Source organism: Octodon degus, unplaced genomic scaffold, assembly GCF_000260255.1.
Source record: "Octodon degus isolate 3935 unplaced genomic scaffold, OctDeg1.0 scaffold00015, whole genome shotgun sequence".
In the NCBI taxonomy this organism is placed as follows: domain Eukaryota; kingdom Metazoa; phylum Chordata; class Mammalia; order Rodentia; family Octodontidae; genus Octodon; species Octodon degus.
Genome location: NW_004524591.1, coordinates 20,722,506 through 20,741,804, shown reverse-complemented (window position 1 = coordinate 20,741,804; position 19,299 = coordinate 20,722,506). Strand labels below are relative to the sequence as shown.

General features: G+C 49.8%; 1 protein-coding gene across 1 annotated transcript in view; it reads right to left on the bottom strand.

Annotated features, from left to right (window-relative positions):
- Mindy4 (MINDY lysine 48 deubiquitinase 4) overlaps window positions 1-19,299 on the bottom strand; it is a 109,531-nt gene that overhangs the window by 43,207 nt on the left and 47,025 nt on the right. The window contains exons 6-9 of the mRNA XM_023709963.1: window positions 10,521-10,579; window positions 5,701-5,807; window positions 2,815-2,931; window positions 1,407-1,495 (exon numbers count right to left, since the gene is read on the bottom strand). Coding sequence (XP_023565731.1) covers window positions 1,407-1,495; window positions 2,815-2,931; window positions 5,701-5,807; window positions 10,521-10,579 — 372 coding nt within the window. The remainder of the gene's footprint in view (window positions 1-1,406; window positions 1,496-2,814; window positions 2,932-5,700; window positions 5,808-10,520; window positions 10,580-19,299) is intronic.

Here is a 19,299-nt window from a genome sequence, read left to right as displayed (position 1 = left end):
TGGGCACTGAGCTGTGCTGGCCTCACCAGGTGGTCTCTGCCCAACATTAAACTCAAACCTCTACACTATGCTGGGCCAGCCTCCCAGAGCAGGCAGAGGTGTCCCAGGGCAGGAAGTAAAACAACCTTCAAGGACAGGGCAAGATTGGATTATGGAAATGTCACAAGTTGGATTTACAGGTAGTATCTTTTAATCTCCCCATAACCTGATAATTGTCTTGTAAAATAATTGAAAAAATTGTAAGATGTTAAAAAGGAAAAATGACCATCAGATGCTGTCTAAAGCAAAATCCTGTACACTGCAAGAGTCCTACTGAGGACCAAGCTCGGCTGCCCCTTCCCTGCCATTTCCAGAGAATTGCATCTCAGACCTGAGCGGGCCTTGTCCTGACAGCGCCTGGGCATATTTTAAAGGTTCTAAAATACTCACGTCAAGCAACAAGTAAGTGCCTCTCAATAAAGTTCAGGAACTGGTAAAAACTAAGCTATGAGTTTAGAGCCTGTTCAGCTCTAAGTTTAGCAAGCGAGTGGAGTGAGTATCTATGGGCCATAAGCAAAAGATTCTCCTAAGCCCTGGGGATATTTTCTCTCATAATCTGGGTAATGTTTCGTGGGAGTGCACTTTTTAAATGTTTCCACTAAAAAGAAAAACATGAGTCCCAGAGGTCCTCTAGCTCTGTGACTGGGTACAAGCTAATAACTGAGCATTCATAATAATGGAGGAAAATGAAAGAAGGCTACCTCCTTTGGGGGGCCTTGCTGGCCTGCAGCAACCCCCCCCCCCCCGCACGTTGTATCGCGGCACCAGCCACGTGGGGTTGTGCCTTTCTCCGGGTCGCTGGACCTTGTGGAGCATCTCTGCAGCGGGGAGAACGTATCTGCATCTTCCTGTTTCTCCGCTGCCCCCACAGAGACATTCCAGAAGCATGAGTTTCCCAGGTGCAGACACTTAGTGCATGAACTGGGAAATGCGTGGCTGCCTGCGGAGGAAGGGATATGCCGGAGGAGCAGCCGGGATGTGCGGCTCAGGCTGTTGGCAGCAGGGTGTGTGGAAAGGAGGGCAGCCGGGGACTGGGCCCAGCAAGACGATGGGAGCGTGGAAGGCATTGCAGCTGCTGTGCAGCTTTCTGAGGGGACAGTGGGCTCAGTTTGGATGCTTTCGGCAGCCGCTAATCACAGGGTACCCTGCCCACCAGCCCTCCCAGTTCCCAGAAAGGAAGGCAGGCGGGTCCACGGAGCACTGGTCAGCGTGGGCCCTGATGGCTGGCTGCCATGACCTCTCCCATCGTGACCTCCAGGAGAGACGGGAAACATCAGGGAACACACACACTTCCCTGCCTGTTTGTTCTGGACACCCTGCAGCTGCCTGGAGAAAGGCACACATGGCCCAAGCTAACACAGACTTACGCAGTGCAGTCGACTCCACTCTCGCCTCCGAACAGGAGCTTCTGCAACACACAGCCTTGGACGGCTGCCAGCACCCCACAGGGGCCACCCTGCAGAAAGTGAGTGACACGTGTCAGCACCAGCACCAGGGTGGGGCAGTGCCAAGGTCCCACCCTGCCAGCCCCAGCCCAGGCTACAGAGCACAGTACCGCTGCCCCACTCCCTCACCAATGGTGGTCTCTGGCATGGTGACTATCTGTAACCCATTGGCACTGAGTCGGGAAGAGGGGGTGACAAGGCCCCAGTGCCCACCCCGAAAGAAAAGGATGAGCCTACGAGGCATTATGGGAGGAAAGTGACTATTCTCAACCAGTCATAAGCAAAGCCAACAATGTTGGATTTGACAGGCCTGGCCATAGGTTTCCCATCATGCAGGGAAATGCTTCAGTGTGCATAGGCTGAGAGTGTCGGTCATGCACTGGACCTCGAGACCCATCCTAGGGGCATTCTCCTCCAAGAAGCCTCCCCTGACTATCTCAGCTGGCAGAGAACTGGTACAGCAGCATTTGCTGTCTGAGTACTCTTCTGCCTGCCCCGAGGGCCACCTCAGCACCGCACTAGATGTGTCCTTGACGCCCTCACTCTGTAATACGGGAGATCCTGGAAGAGCTCATCCTTGAACGTGACAGGCCTGGCCTAGCCCCTAGTCCCTAGGACACATCAGCAAACATCAGTGAAATTACACAGCACTGACAGCACCGGGAGCAGCAGGCCAGAGGTGCCTCTGAAGTGGGGGGGTGCAGGGAGAGGAGCTGAGCTTCTCTGTGTAAGGGAGTGGCTGAAGCCAGGGGTCTCTGCACTAGTAGGCACCATGGGGTTGGAGGAGGCCTTGAGACCCCAAGAAATGGAACTTGCGTAAGTTGCCCTATGCCATGCAGTACCCCTTAGCCCCAGAGTCAGCATATCTTCAGGCCTTCCTGAGTGTATCTTAGGAACTATTCCAGGTCACAGGCAAAGCCTGCCACCTGTATTTCTCTTTCTTGCTTCTCTTCCGCTTTCTTCTCTGTACATGGACACCTCAGCCTTCTTCTGCAGACTCCAGACTCCTCCCAGCCTCCCCTGCACCAGCCTAGCATGCCTCGTCCCCCGCTCCACCTGCACAATCTGGGGCCTTTGCAAGGCTCCACCCAGAAGGCTACACTCCAGCATCCCAAGTGCACTCAGGGCTGCCTTCTGCCCCCCCTAGAAGGCACCCCAGGTGGTGCAGCACCTGCAGTAAGTGGCTGTTCTGCTAGAATGTCCCCAAAGCAGAGAGTCCCCAGCCACACAAGGAGCCTGCCTCAAAGACCATTCAGTAAACCAAGGACTGGCTGGGCCTGCAGAGCCACGAAGCACTGGCACCCCACCCCTAAGTGTAGGGGCAGCCTGCCTTGTTCTGAACGATGCCGTATCTTAAGGAAGCTGTGTCACTGAAGGAAAAGCTCTGGAGCTTCCATTCCTCATTGAAGCAGCAAAAGGTAGAACCAAACAGAAGCATCTTGATTTCCTGTGGAAAGAAGAGAGTGTTAGTGGTTATTTTCAAAGTCAACACTACCATATTCGGCATGCACATCTCTGCAGGGGTTGGACTCGAGTTCCAGCAGGGCAGTGCATTTTCTAGCAAGGTCATGTCTTTCTTTTTTTTTTTTTTTTTTCAAAGCCCGTGCTTATCATATTTGAAAGAGGAGAAACCCAACCTTGAGGGTCTTACAAATGGAACATCTGAAAACCAAACCAGTCTGAGCTAACATGAGCCAAAAGTTTGTAAGTTCCTTATGCAGACCTTGAAAGGTGAAACCAGTTTTCCAAAGGATCTTAGCAGTCCTCCAATCCTCCACAGGAAAGACTCGAAGCTTTTTAACCTGCCCTCCCCTTGGAATCACCTAAGGGGCTCTTAAAAATAATTCTGTCTATGGTTGCATTTATATTACGACCACAGAGACCACAGGACAAGAAAAACTGAAAATATGCCGCTTAGCCTTTGACAGAAAAAGAATCCCCTCTGTGACACAGCCTGTGCGTGACTGCCTGTGAACTCTGCCGGGGCACCCGGCCTCTTCCCAGCAGCCCGCCATTTTCTCAGAGCTGTCTTCTCCAGGCCTCTGGAGGCTGTTGCCCTCACTGTTCGTCTCCCATCAACCCAAGCACCACCATCTGGAGTCCCAGGATTAACCCACTGGGAAGTCCCTGAGAGGGAGGTGGGAGCTCTCCCCACTCCACCTTCATGAGCCACCCCTGGGGATTCTGAAGACCCAAGTGAGTCCCAGGACCAACAGACAGGTTCTGAGGCCCCCTCCACTGGATCCCACTCAGGACAAGCCTGGCTGACTGACACCCATTACTCCCTGCCAGGATCAGTTCTCTTTGTTATCTTTCAGTATAAGCAACTCTCTCTGTCAGAAGTGTTTGTGTCATCTGGTTTGAGCCGGCGGCAGTGCACAGGAGGTATGAGTGCATCTGACAGCTCAGTCCACACCCTGGGCCCACTACAATCATCTCTGTATTTGAGTCACATTCTCTGGGAGCCTGGAGCTACAGAGATTTGGATTTTCTAGCCCAACTCCCTCTCTGTTATTCTAGCTACAGTCGGACAGTCCTGGCTAGATGCAGCGTAGGGACAACCCAGAAGTCTCTACTAACCCCCATCTCCTGGTCCCCCTCTTCTCTCTGCTGGCTCACTGTTCTGCAGATGCTTTTGCTGGGTGGTCTTTAGGGATACCTAAGGGCCTGAGCCAAAAAAGATACCTTTTATAAAGAGGCCCAGCCTTGTGGCTACAGTGACCAGAGTGAGTGCCCCCAGCTTTTGGTCCCCTTAAATGTGGGTTCAAAGAGAAAAAGGAAGGAGAAGAAAACAGAGAAGAGAAAGAAGGGAAAGGAAAAAGTCTCTAGGAAAATCTTACATTTGTTGATCTATGTTCAAGTGAACACACAGTAGGTGAAAAGAGGAGGCTGGCTATGTTCGTGAGAGTTTCCATGCTGTCTCCTGGACCCTGGCTGAGAAGCCATGAGGTCGTCCTAGGAGCTGAGAATAGCTGGGAGTTCCACACAGCCCTAGAGAACAGGCTGCTGAGGCCAGGAACCTGCTACTCCCTACGTCCTATGACTATGGGTCCCTTCCAGGGGCCACAGGTGTAACCCTGGATGGTGCTGAACAACTGCCAACCCTCTGTGTCTTTCCCTGCAGAGGGCCCAAGACCAGTGCAGAAGCCACTGCAGAACCACAGCCAGCCTCCCCGGGACAGATGTCCCATTCTCATCACACTCACTTTGTACAGTGCCTGACAGAAATGTGGTGAACCAGCTCTGAGACACAAAAGGACCGGGTCCCAGCCAGGCACAGTGGTGCAGGCCCGAGCACACAGACCGCCGAGGCAGGGGACCACAGGCCCAAGGACAGAAGCAGCACAGGGACAGCCCAGAAGTCTCCACAGGGCTACACAGGAAGACTCGGAAAATTTATTTATCTTTTTTGCCATAATTTTATTGATAAACAAATAGCAATGAGACAGTTTCAAATCAAATCGGTAGGACAGTTTCAATAATTAACACTTTGCATACATTCTTCTTAGTGGTTAATTGCTATACAAGATATGGACTTAATATCCTATCTACAAACACCATTAGAACAAATCATTCTATTTATTAACAGAATGTAACTATATATCTATCCTAACCACTTTGAATACACAGATACAAAATGGACATTCATCTGTATACCCTTTTTTTGTTAAGTTCCGTTATTTGAATATTATAGGTGTGTAAACTCAGCAAAATATTCTAAAAGAGTCCAGTAGCCCATAATAGTGTTGGGTCTTCTGTTGGAGTGGCAATGTCAGAAATTGTTGACCTGAGTCCCCTACAGCTCAACATAACAGCATGGTTTTACTTCTTATATTTCGTTTTTATACTTTCCTTCTGGATGGTTAAGACCAAGGTAAAGCAGGACCTATGCAATAGGAGTTGTAGCTTTTGGGTCTGATAAGGTCAGTGAAATCCCCTAGACTCAGGAAATTTAAAACAGTAATAAAACAAAATGCTTGGATAAGGACGATACACCCTTCTCCCTCCCTCTTAGTCTGGGTGAGGGAAAGAGATCTGCCAGGACCTGAAGGGGTTTCCTATCCCTTGGCTGAAATTTCCTTGACATTACAGTCAAATTTTCAGTTCAGCAATAAAAAGATTACAATGAGGACTGAGCCCCAAATCAAACTTGTGCCATCCATGGGAGCCCATATGGAACACACAATTCTCCTTCCGCTTCTGAGGTAGCACCTACCTTGGCTTCTGAGAGGTCAATTGGCTTTGACACTATCTTCAGCTTGAGCACTGATGGGGCTGGGGCCAGGATGATGTCCTCCCCTGTCAACTCATCCTCCACATCCTCTGGAAGAAAATCATGACCATGGTATGACCCATGAAGAATGGAATAGGCAGTCAATAATGTCACACACTCTAGTAAATTCAGAACCAGCTTGAGCAGGAGGAGGCTCCTCCCACCTCCACCAGTGCTCGCTCTGGGCCCCCCCCCAGGGCTTCACTAGAAGGAAAGAAAGCAGGCCAAGGGGGGGCCTTGGTCCTTTCCCCTCTTAGGCCACCAGGATGTTGATGGCTGGGATGTACCACTGGCCCACTAGAAACTGTCACATGATGGTGCAGAATGAATTAATTGCTGGGACCTGGGTGCAGAAAAGCCTGGCTTACAGACACCTTTGACAAGGGCTGAACAGGTCTGTTGCCTGAGGACACGCATGAAGAGGACAGACTGAGGAAAGAAAATGTGTTCAGTTCTTAAATAGTAGCAGCAGCAGCAGCAGCAGCAGCAGCAGCAGCAGCAGCAGCAGCAGCAGCAGCAGCAGCAGCAGTTCATGTTTACTGACCACCTGGATTGCTGTATCCAATCCTTAACACCCTTGTAAGAGAATATTTTCTTTTTTCTTGTTTCGGCACTGCCGGGGATAAGCTACATCTGTAACCCCAGAGACTCACTGTGCCTCTTCCACTGACAGATGGGGACACTGAGGCATAGAGGAACACACTGGCTGGCCCCACGTCAGGCGACCGGAACGTGGCAGATACAGGCTGTGCACTGCGGTGTTAATTGCTTTCCCATCCTGCCTCCCCATAGCGATCCGCAGAGACACTAAACTGTATCCAGATTCTGCTCTTCTGAGTTGGGACAACTGAGACCCAGAGAGGCTTCCACAGGAGTCATGCGTAGAACTAGCTCCCAAGTGTCTAGTTGACCTAGGCCCCCCCCCCGCACCCTTCCACCCTGGCATTTGTCACAACACTCAGGCAAAGGACCCAAGGGAGACAGCTCCAAGGTAAGGATGCTGGCACAGCAAAGCGTAGCGGGCTCCAGAGGGCCCTTACACTACAGTCCCCCAGAGGAGCTTCCACAGTGGCGTGGCTGGGATGCAGGGCACCAACATCCCCGGGACACGCAGCTCCTATCTTACTCCACACGCTCCTTTTCTGCCCTAGGACAGACCCAGCCATAGCACAAGGTAAACTAGAGACTGTGGCCACTGAATTAGGAGACTGATCTACCCTTAGGCTGAAGAAAAGTCTGGAATTTAAAGAACAAGCTGAATTTCAATGAGAACCCCTCTTGGTTACAAACCCTGAAAAAGCTACCCCATGACCTAGCTTTACAAAAATAACCTAAAATAAAGACCAGATGTTCACCCAGCCTCAAGAATGGATCTGAAAACATGGCATGGGGTACAGAAAGTAAGAAATGAGGTGTATAATGTGATACTATTTACATTAGGCAAAAATACACGCAAAGCCATCGGCCAGCAGCAGGACTGAGCACAAGCCCGAGGGCATGGCTGGTTGTAGACGAAGAATTTCCAGGGGGTGCGTGGAGTGAAAGCAATGAGGAAGGGGAGGAAGCGGGGGGAGTTTTGCCTGACAGAACTGCCTGGAAGAACGGAGATGCAGAATTCATTCGCTGGGGCCCCCAAGGTGAGGGCTGTGGTAATCTGCGAGACTCCACCAGGTCCAGCGCGGCATTTTCCAGCAGCACAGAAGGGACAGTATCTAAGCCTATACAAAGGTCTCTCTTTAGTCTTACATTGTCAAGAGGGAGCAGGGCCTGTCCAACCCCACGAAGTGAGCCAGGAGCCCAAGAAGCAGGTCCAGAAAGCATAGGAAGGACAGCTCCTGGGCGCAGGCAGCCTCCCTGGGCTTCTTGGGGAAGTGCTGGCTGGCTTGGTGCAGGGAACTGGTTGAGGACCACAGGGCAGGCCTTGGGCCCAGATGTGGTGAGACCACCATGCAAGGGAAAAACAGAATGCTCCAGAACAACATGTTGGCCAAGCAAAAAAACCATCTGAGAATGCCAGTGGTTTGAGGATGCTATTTTTAAGGCACTCGTATAAATGTCTGGTTGAAAGTAACAAGGAGAGAGAGAGAGAGAGAGAGAATTTCATTTTAAGAAGAAGTCCACAGGAAGAATGACCTAAGCTGTTTTTCCATATGAGCTATTTGAATACTACATCCTTATCAGCAGGTCAGGACTTCCCACTAACCCCCAAATATCTTCTGCACTTCTCCAGCCTTCCACTTTGGTACAAGCCTTTCCCTCTGCCCACCCTTCTGGGGCACCCCAGGCTGCAGTCGCAGCCCTCTCCCACCTACACACTGCTGCAGCCTTGGGCTTATGCCACCCCTAGGATGCCTCATTCCTTCCCACTACCCTCTTCCCTCCATGGTTACAAGGATGTCATTATGTTGCTATTTGTTTGTTAAATGTTTTCTTGCACACCTTTGACTGATGTACCAGAGACGGTGTGGAGCAGAAGAAGTCAAACACTGATGAAGGCCTTCAAAGAGCTCCATACCCTGAGGGGGAGACAGAGTCCCCCACAAACATAACATCGTAAGTGAGTACAGAAATGGGAAGCAGAGCAAAGGTCTTAGCAGCAATGAACTCTGCCAGAAAAGGTCAGGGAAGTGTCCCATAGAGGTGGTGTTTGAGCAGGGTCCTGGAATATCCAGAGGGCTCTCCAGGGGGCACAGAGCCGCATCACGGCTTCCCTGGACTCTCCCAAGGCACCTCTTGCAGTCTCCAATGTCCAGGTTCTTACCCTAAAATCCAGCTTTCACCAAAGCTCTGGCTACATCTGCACCCCTAGTGCAGATGTTCAGGGCCCCTTACCGCCCCACAGTTCACCACTCAACACTCCTGTGCAGCACTCACAGGCCTCTGCCACTCCAGCCCCAACCCCATGCCCCTGGCCCTCCACTTCCTGTAGGTCACACTCCTCCAGCCAACCTGCCTGTCTCACCCTAGACCTTTCCTATGCATTCCCTCCCACACCTCTGTTTGGCAAGGCCTCGCCTATCCTTCGAAATCCATCCTAGATGCCAACTTGCTATGGAAACTTCTAGAACCCACCACAGAACTCAGCATCCACTTTCCCAGTGCACCGGGGCACGCTGGTCGTATGCATCGTGTGCTGCCATGGAAGGACATCCTCCCTCCTTTGTCCCCAGCCCTGCCTTCTTTCACTGTTCTGGACTGCCACAGAGGCAAGATGCCCTGGTGAGGACATGCTGACAAAAGTCACTGAGCCAAACCACAGGAAACTGGGTTGGGACAGGGAGGGGTGCCACCCCTCTAACAACATGTCAGCCTGTTTCTGCACCCTGCTGTGTCCCCTTCCCCTCAACTATTCTTTGCTCTGTTCCCTATCCTCTCGGTGATTGTGTCCCCTGGGCTTATAACCTGCATCTCCTTTTCCTTTCCTAAGCCGTTAGCTGCACCACCCAAACATGCGCACACCAAGCAGCTGGCTTCTGAGAACTGCTAAAAGCCTTCCTTTTAAGAGAAGCGCTCTGGGTTCTGAAGGCTGGGAGCTGCTCTACTTTCTGCCCAGACATGAGCGCCTTTCGTCAGCAGGTCCTCAAGCACAGGGCTTCCCAGAAGGCTGTGGTGTCAGCGGTCCCTGACTCCACCCTTTGCTGTGCACCGCCAGGGACAGAAGCCTGCCCTTCTTGGGCAGGGCTGGGTCACCCGCCAGCCCTTTCTGGTGATTAAGACTTGGGGCTGAGTTACCTCTGAAGTGAGTTAAGCGGCATGAACAAGCCCTGTCTCTTGGTGTTCAGGGGCCTGGCCCTCGCTTTCAACCTGATCAAAGCAGACCACGGGGCCCCATGGCTCACACAGGGCACTTCTAGTGGGCATTGCTTTCTTCTTGCAGCTTAAAAGGGAATACCTAAGGGGGAAAAGTGAAGCACGTGAACAGCTCTCTAGGCGCAAATGTCAAAAGCAGTCGAGTTTGTCCTCTCATGTCTAACCCCGGGCCCAGCATCTTCTCTTTCTTTTTTTCTTTCTTTCTTTCTTTCTTTCTTTCTTTCTTTCTTTCTTTCTTTCTTTCTTTCTTTTGTATTTTAGGAAAGGGTCTACAGAGTGTTCAGGGTCTCACTACTAGATCGGACTCGCAGAGCTGGGATTACAGGTGAGTGTCACCACGCCGTCTCAATTGCCATCTCAGTGTACCCCAGGGGCAGGGCCGACAGGTGCTTTAATTTGCTGAGCTACTTGGCCAGCCCTCAGCATCCTCACTTCTGCAGCTGCATTTGCCAAGCTCTTGGTCTTCAACAAGAGGGATTGCAGGGAAGAACCAAAACTACTTCAAAACTAAAGAGCAGAATAGCATGTTCTCTATCTTGGTCTTAGGGAGTAACTCCATAAGAGTATCCATATGATATATGTTTGTATTTTACAAATTATGTTTGTAAACTTTCCAAAAGGACAGTCCTCCCTGACTCTGAAAATTTCAGTAGATCCGTCTTCTGAGAACCTCCATAGGCTCTGGGTGGTCCTAAAGAACTGCAGACACAGTGAGGGTCTCTGGTCCTGCAGTATCATCCTGAAATGACCAGACTGCTGGGAAGCACTTCTTTGGAAGGAAAAAAAAAAAAAAAAAGCAGGCAGTGAAAAATGACACGGACAGAAAAGAGATGCCTGCCCCTGCTTCTGAGATCAGGAAAGAGGAAAAGAGCCCTTCTCCCAGCTCAGAGAAAATGCCCATTGCTCACTGTCTCCCAGAGCAAGCGGCCAAGCAGACCCCGAGGTCTACCTACCAAGCTGCAGGGCATCCAGCTCACGATCCACCTTGCCGGACGCTGGCAACTGACTCTTCCTGGAAAAGAGAACACGTGGGTGAGCCAGAGCAGCATGGCAGAGACACAAGCTGCAGGGGAGCCCGGGAGGGACCCCGAATAGGAGTCTGGAGGTAGCATTGCTGGCCCCTGCCATGCACAATGTATATTGATTGGATGCCCCTCTCTCAGCCAGGGGTACCACAGAGCACAGGACTGACCAGTCTCCAAGGGGCCCGTCGTGCAGTGTTCTCACAAGGAAGCTGAACGCTCACCACCACTGGACACCGCACTGTGTAGTCTGTTGCCTGCCAGTCACTGAATACCGACTATCTCACTGGTGCCACTGCACCAGTGCTGGGAGACACCCGCACAGAGACCAGGTCCTTCTGAGCATCACACAGCACGCTTTCATCTCATGCCCATGCATCTATTCTTGGCTTATTTCCCCTCTGCCAGCCTCCCAGTAAAACCACCAGCAGCTACTTATAAGTGCCCTTTAAAATGCATCAGTATATTTAAAGGAACCAGCCCTGCATCTTCCCATTACTTGAAAAGTCACCCTATGATTCTGATTGGCAAATTCAGGTGTGTGCACACAGAACCTGAAGTGGCCCCCTAGGCCCCCTTTTACCCTTCAGTACATACCAATCGAAAGGGAAAAAAATCACTTTTTGCAAAGCACTTATTAAAAATAATAATATTACATCACTCTCCGAAAACCCATTTACTATGTTAAAAACTGACAGCTCTTTTGAATGTGGCCCTGAAATATATTTTCCTCCAACATCCTTGCAGGGTAAGATAGGACTGCAGCAACAATCACAATCTTGCCATGGCGCGCACCATTGAATTGGTTTCCTCCCACAAGATGTATGAAGGGTGTGAGTGGAAGGCTGTGGGGGACGCACAGTACACAGCCCACGTGTGAGCACCTGCTGCCTTGCGCTTGGCTCCTCTGCTGGCTCCAGAGCACGGCGCGCCCCCGGCTCCCTCTCAGGCAGCACCTTCTGCCCCCACCTGCCCATTGCTGGAGCATTTCCTCCACCCAAGTTTGACCCCGCTGATTCTAGACATTCTTGCACATGGGAACCAGTGCAAGAATGAGCCAGAAAGAGGGGTCGCAGCTCCCAGGAGAAGGAGGTGGAGTGCAGCCCACAGGAGTGCTGGGAAGGGATGACCCACAAGGCTCTGCCAGGCCACACTTCTCCACCTCTGTGTGCTCCGCTGCCCTTTCTCTTCTCTATCAGAAAGTGAGGGTGGAGGCACCAGGGGAGGTGGCCTCTACCATCTGCCTTCAGCCCTGTCTGGTAGGGACAAAGACAGATTGGAAACATTCATGCTCCTTTCTCCTGAACTCCCTTCAGCTCTCAGCCTCCTGATCTCACACCCAGATTCTGTCAGTGGCCTCTTAGGCCTTCCTGATTTCCAGTGTGGCCACCCTTTGGCACCCACCCCACACCTTCCCACATACCTTTCCACAAAGCAAGTCTGATCATGACTCTGTCCCCTGGCAGCAAGTCTCCAAACGTTCCCTGTCATCACCATCCCCACCACCAACAGCAGCCATAACCATATTTACAAAAATAACAACAGCGACAAGAAACTCCCTCTGACTGCTTTGACCGTTCTAGGCCCGCCAGCCTTAAATGCTACTGGCTTCTCAGAACAGCTGTATGAAGCAGATATTTCACCTCACTAAACAGAGAGGCTTAGAAATTTTTCCAGTGTAATACAGTAAATGTCGGCACAGAAATTTAAGCAGCAGCCAGAACTCCAAAGACCATGGCAGCAACCACCACACATAATAGATTCCTTCTAAAATAAAAGCCGGGCTCCCCAGAGTGTCCTGCAGGACTCCCCCTGAGCTGTCACCTGCCACTAGGGCTTATCTTGTTCTAGGCTTTCATGATTCGTCTGCGTTTCCCATGCTGAACATCTCAGCCCAAGACACTCAACTTCACCAAAGCAGCTCAACCATGTAGCTGGAGTGTGCTATGACGAACTCACCCTAGCCCTCCCAAACCTAACCGGAATGTCCCTTCCGCTCAGCTCCAAAATCTGCCTTTATTCATTTCCTCACTCACTCTCCCAGCATCTGTGTGTGGTTATCTAGCAGGCTTCACTCCCTATCCGGAGGACAACTAAACAGATAAAATAAACAAACATAAATTGCGTGACAGGATGTGGTCAACGGATCCGGATCCGCAAAGACACCTACATCCTAGGCCCCAGGGCCTGCAAGTGCTAGAGAACAAGGGGACTTCTGCAAATGGGATTTAGTTGGAGATCTTGAGATGGAGAGATTCTCCTGGGTTCTCCAGGTAGAGCCTAGTCACAGGGTCCTCACAAGAGAAAGGGAGAAGGCTTCTGGCACAGAGGAGGAGGAGATGGAAGGACAGAAGCAGAGACCACAGTGGAGCACACTGCGGATGGAGGAAGGCCCACAGGCCAGGGCACAGTGGGCATGGGAGAGTGAGGAAGGCAGGGAAATAGGCTCCCAGAGAGACCCACCCTGGTAGTAGCCAGTCTCTAGCCCCGCGGAACTTGTTTCAGGTCTCAGCCCTCAAGAACTATAAAATAAGAAATTGGTACTATTTTAAGCCACTGAGTTTGGTAATAGTGGACCCACCAGAATACCAAAGAGAGAGAAAAAATTTAGGAAAAAAGTAGATTACCTACAAATGGCAAAGGAAAAGTGACGCACCTAGTAGGAGTGGTAACTAAGGGGAAAAAGAGGATTCGCGGTCTTTCATGGCCCGGGTATCTAGCCTAGCGCTCCCGAAACAGGTGCTGAACGCCAGGGTGACGCTCTCAGAAGCCAGGTGACTTACACAGGGTCAGACAGCTTGGAAGTGACTGAGCCAGGACTGGGAAGCAGGCCCGGTCTCCAAATGCCGTAATCTGATTTCTGTTTTAATTTACACCCCTTCTCCTGTCCAGAAACCCCGACAGCTCCCCGGGAAGCTTAAGACAAAGTCCAGTTCTTTCCAGCGTTCCCAGTGGCTCCGAAGGGCAGTTGGGTGGCCGTGAGCCACGTGAGCGGGTGAGGATGATGTGCCCACTGAGCAGGGAACAGCCGGTCCTCTCCCTGGTCATGGGACTTCCACCCGGAGGGCCATCCATCAGCTGCAGGGGCAGCTCAGACGCTTTGTACCCGTTTCCCATTGATGTCCTCACCAAAGGAGACTTCAAGCAGGGTCACACATTGAGAATGTGCTCATTGTTCCTTTCATGTGCCTCTTTGGGGCCCAGCACTGCAAAGTTTAAAAGGTCACTTTGAAAGCACGCTCTTGCCTTTGAGTGAAAACTATTATGAACAATCATGACAAAAAAAAATAAATCAGGGGATTTTCAAAATTCTTTTTCAAAGTGTGATTGTGCAGATAAGCCAGAGACATGTGTCAAAGCATCTAATGATTGTGCGGGGCCGGGCAGTAGACACCCGGCTCGCCCGCTCTGTCTGAGCTCTCTGCTCCCACACCAGCTCTCTCTACACGCCACAGGGAGCACGAGGCCCAGGGCTCCGGGCTGAGGGCTGTGAAGGACCAGGACTCACCCTCTGAGCAGCTAGTTTCCTGGCTTGACAGTAGAAAAGTTGCCTGGCAGGCCTGGTTCTCGCCCTTGCTCTCGTCTACGCTGCGTGGCCTTGGGCAAGTCATGTAGTCTCCATGAGCACCTGGTTCCTCTCTGCACTGCGGTGGGAGCCTCTGCGTTTCTACCCACCGTGGGACACGGCCTGCTCGGGGGGCTCTGAAGGGCAGAATTTAGGGGCTCCGAAGGCCTTCTGGAGGCTACTGGAAAGTCTGAATTTTACTTTCAAAAATACCACCAAAATGTGTGTGCATAGTAATACACTCAGTACATATTGGGGAGGAGAAGTGTAGAGAGAAAACAAACCTGACAAAAATCTTAGCAATGGCTGGATTTAGTTGGAGGGTGTATAAATGTCCATTATATTGTTCTTCCAACTTTTCTGCAAGATGGAGTTTCTTTAAAGTTAAGAAGTTAAGATTGGATTTAATGGAGAGCTAATTAACCATAAGGAGGAATCTGCTGACAATATACATAATGCAACTCAGTCAGCACAGGGGTAAAATACATGAAAGAGCAGAAAAAGGCATGGGGGGCAATGTTGAAGTACATCATAGACCCAAGTGGAATTACGAGGGAAAGTAAGAAGAATGTGGGAAAGGGAACTATCGAAAAGATTACTGCGGGAGCAGGGGAGATGGCTCAGTAGAATAAGTGCTTCCCTGGCAGATGCAAGGGTCTGAGTTCAATCCCCAGTTCTGCCAATATAAATAAATACATTTTGTACAGTAATTAACCACTAAGAAGAATATATGCAGTGTATTATTTGTTGAAACTGTACTTTTGATTTGATTTGAAACTGTCTCATTGCTATATGTTTATCAATAAAACTTTGAAAAAAAAATAAAAAAAAAAAAAAAAAAAAAAAAAAAAAAAAAAAAAAAAAAAAAAAGATTACTGCGGACCAGCCAGATAGCTCAGTGGGTTAAAGCGCCTGCCTAGGCAGATGCAAGGACTGGTGTTTGATCCCCAGCGTGCAGTGCTGGTCCTGCCCCTGGGGCTCACTGAGACAGCAATTGAGACTGGGCGTGGTGGCACACGCCTATAATCCCAGCACATGGGAGGCTGAAAACAGGAGGATCACCACAAGTCTGATCTACTTAATGAGACCCGGAAGACCCTGTACTCAATACATAAAAAAAAATTCAAAAAGAGAAGATTACTGCAAAGAACTTTCTGACATGCACTTGCATGGAAACAACCCATCCTCAATCACACATGTGTGTGAAATGCACACCTCAGTGTTGCGTAGTGGACCTAACAGAACACCAAAGAGAAACAGAACAGTCTTAGGACAAAGGTAGATTACCTACAAACAACAAGGACTCTAACTTCAGACTTCTCAGTAGCAAGGTGATTAAAGCACAAGACAATGAGGTGACCCTTTGGGAGTGCTGAGAAAAATTAATGGCTGACTTGGAAATTCCAAGGGAAAATATCATGAAAGCTAAGGACAAAGGGATAACATTCTTTTTTTTTTTTTTTTTTTTTTTTGGCAGAATCGGGGATTGCACTCAGGCCAGTGCTGAGGCAAGTGCTTATTCTACTGAGCTATGTCCCTGGCCCCTGGATAACATTGTTGAGCAAAAACATTTTCTGTCCCAGGCCTTTACTGAGAGAACTACTAAGGCGTGTATTTCAGGAAGAAGAAAGATGAACCTGAGGAAAATTTCCAACAGAGAATGGACAGGGTTTCTTTTTCCTTTTTTTCTTTTTTTCTTTGCATTTAGTACAGGGTCTACAGGATCTCACGACTTAGACTGGACTCGCAGTGATCCTCCTGCTTTCAGCCTCCCAAGCACTGGGGTTACAGGCACGCACCACCGTGCCCAGTCTCAATCCCTGTCTCAGTGAATCCCAGCCGCTGCTCTCTGCCTAAGTAGGTGCCTTAGTCTGCTGAGCTATCTGGCCTGCCCTGGACAGAGTTTCTTGAGGGAGCAGTCTCATTGCTTCTCTAGAAAGGCACAGCCTCTTACCTGTCCCCAATACAAGGCTTTGTGAGTGTGTGGTCAATGGAATTCAAACACCATGTTGGCCTAAGCTGACTGCTGTGAGCCAATGAGGCCTCCGTACGTCTGTATCACCATATTGACTTTGGCGATCATCCTCACTGTGGCCAGGACCGAGCAGGACTAACAAGTCACCCCACACGCAGGCACAGTCCCTCTGTTGATTGGGTAAAGACCCTTTAGGTGCAAACCTCAACCATTTCTCCAAGTGACAGGGAAGCAAAAGAGACATGGAATCCTGTTCTCACCACAGTTGCCTCCTTCAGTCTCTGTCCGGTCTCCCCTCCTTCCTCCCCCATTCTACCTCGTTCTTCAGGGCCTTCAACCCCTCCAGAGGTGCCCACTGTCCCCTCTTGAGGGTGCACTGTCCTTAATAAATTGTTCTCTCCTTGATCTCCATTAACATGCATGAGGGTTATGCTTGTCTCTCAGTAAAGTCCCTCCCTAAGCTTGCTACTTGCTGCTTTGAGCTCCTCCAGGGGATCCAAGAACTGAGACACCTTCCTTATGCGACACAGACTGCGCAACAAAACTCGAGTAGCAAATCCAGAAGGAAAGAGTTGGGCAAGAGCAACTGTGAGAAGAGAAACCAGTAAACATTTAAATAAACCTAAGTGACCATGGATAGTAAAAAGAGCAACTAATTTGAGGGTATTTTAATAAATGAAACAGAAATAATAGTAATAAACAAGGAATGTGGGATGAGGGTGATCATCAGAGCTTCCCACAATTTTTGCATTTTTTGATGCGGTAGAAAAAGGGATTAAGTGCTGGTGACATAGCTCAGTGGCACAACACCTGCTTGGCAAGCACAAGGTCTTGAGTTCAAGTCCAGGTTCCAAACAAACAAAAAAGCGATTAAACTTGAACTTTAAAGCCAATTATGATTAAAAATGTAACTCATAGCAAAAACATGGTGTATAATTCTCAAATCAGAAAAGAAAAAATATACAAATTTGCAAGAAAGTGTCAGTGGAAATAGTTTGGCAGTCTCTCAAAAAGCTTAGCATTCCTGTCTGATTCTCTCATCACTCCCTCATACACCAAGCCCCAAAGGACTGAAAACAAACTCACAGGCACAGACAAATACTCTTAGTAACACTATTTGCAAACAATCCAGATGACTGTTAGTAAATGAGAAGGTAACCACTATGCTCTACATCCATACAGTGGAATACCCTTCGGCCACAAAAAAGGTGAAATGTCCATACATGAACCTCCACTATGTGATGCAAAGGGAAGGAGGGCAGATACCACAGACCACATGTACCCATATAGTTAGAATTCCGTGTGTGTGAACTATCACAGAAGCTGAAGAGAAGAGAGAATGCATAAGGAGTAAAAATAAATACCTGTATACGGTGTTTAAAAATAACTTTTAGTGGGCCAGCCAGATAGCTCAGCAGACTAAAGCACCCGCTTAGGCAGTCACAGGGACCAGGGTTTGATCCCCGGAACTGCCGTGCTGGCCCTGCCCCTGGGGCATGCTGAGACAGCGATTGAGACTGGATGTGGTGGCATGCACCTGTAATCCCAGTGCTTGGGAGGCTGAAAACAGGAGGATCACTAGGAGTCCGATCTGTGTAGTGAAACCCTGTAGACCCTGTACTAAATACATTAAAAAATAATAATAATAACTCTTAGCAAGCTCTGCCTTGCTATATGCATTCAAATGGTATAGAATGTCCTACTTAACACGATCACCAGATGCATCATTGTAAGAAGTGGTAACGAGATGGCACATCTGACATCCACACAGGGTACACAAGATTAGACCAAAGGGTACCAGGGGCAGTACAACAAGACAAGGGGACCGGACAGCCCCAGAAACAGAGTCCACGTTGCCTGCCACAGAGGAGCCAGATACACAAACCACACGGCAGCGCAGGTCGGAGATGAACACCGTATGCCTAACAACACTGACTCCCATTTCCCTTTAGCCTGACTCCTCTCTGAGACCTGAGGAGAGAGACAAGGGGCTCCTCTCAGAGGAACCTGGCCCCTTAGGCTCAGCGGTCCCTCTCACAAGTGCTTTGGAGCTGGCTGGGTAGCGCTCTTTCCTCAAGTCCCCAGCATTGACTTCGCACAGCCCCTTCCATTCAAGGCACTTATTAAAGAATGACCAGTGCCCCCAGCAACAGAGTGCTCCACGAGTCACAGCCCTGAGGTCAAGCTAATATTAAAAAAAAAAAAAAGTCTTTAAAAAAAAATCTAAATCAGGCATGGTAGTGCACGCTTGTGATCCCAGGATTCCAGAGGTGAAGACAGGAGGATTGCTACAATTTGAGATCAGCCTGGGGACTACAAGGCCAGCCCCAACTGCATAGTGAGAACTGTCTCAATAAATAAATAAATAAAGCCAGTGAGATAGCTCAGTGGACTACGCACTTGCTTAGGCAAGCACAGAGGCCAGGGTTCAATCCCTGGTACCTCATGCTGCATCAGCCCCGCCCTCGGGCCCTCTGAGCCAGCGATGGAGTCTAGGTGTGGTGGAGCATGCCTGTAATCCCAGCACTGGGGAGGTAGTAAACAGGAGGATCACTATGAGTCCAAGCTACGTGGTGAGACCCTGAACAAAAATCAATCAATCAATCAAAGTCCTCCACAAAAGAAATATTTTTTTCTTTTCACTTTCCTGTTCCCATTGCTCTTGGGGTTCCAAAGGAGCACACACAGCCATGGCCTGAGGAAAAGATGTGATACAGCGCAGTGGTCAGACCTGGGCAGCACAGGAGCCACCTGCACAAGCACTGGTGTCCTGGAGGACAGGTACAGAGCTCTAGGGGGTGGAAGGGAGCGTTTCCCAGTGTCTTCACCTTGGGTGTTCCCTCTGATGGATGGGAGGGGTGCAGGCCTCTGCAGGGGCTTCCTCTGCTTCCCTGGGCCACCAGATAGGCAGGAGGTTTTAAAATTAAGCCATAAAGAACAAGAGGTCTCATGAGGGATTCAGTTGTGCAGAAGTCATTGTGTGCAGGCATCACAGTGTGTAGCGACTTTAACAGATCTCAGCTTACACCCTGCAGTTTCCAGCTCTCCAACCGCTGACCTTCCGCATATCAAAACCACTTTCCCCAGTTTCTGTCTCTGTCTCTCTCTGTCTCTCTCTGTCTCTCTCTGTCTCTGTCTCTCTCTCTCTCTCTCTCTCTCTGTCTCTCTCT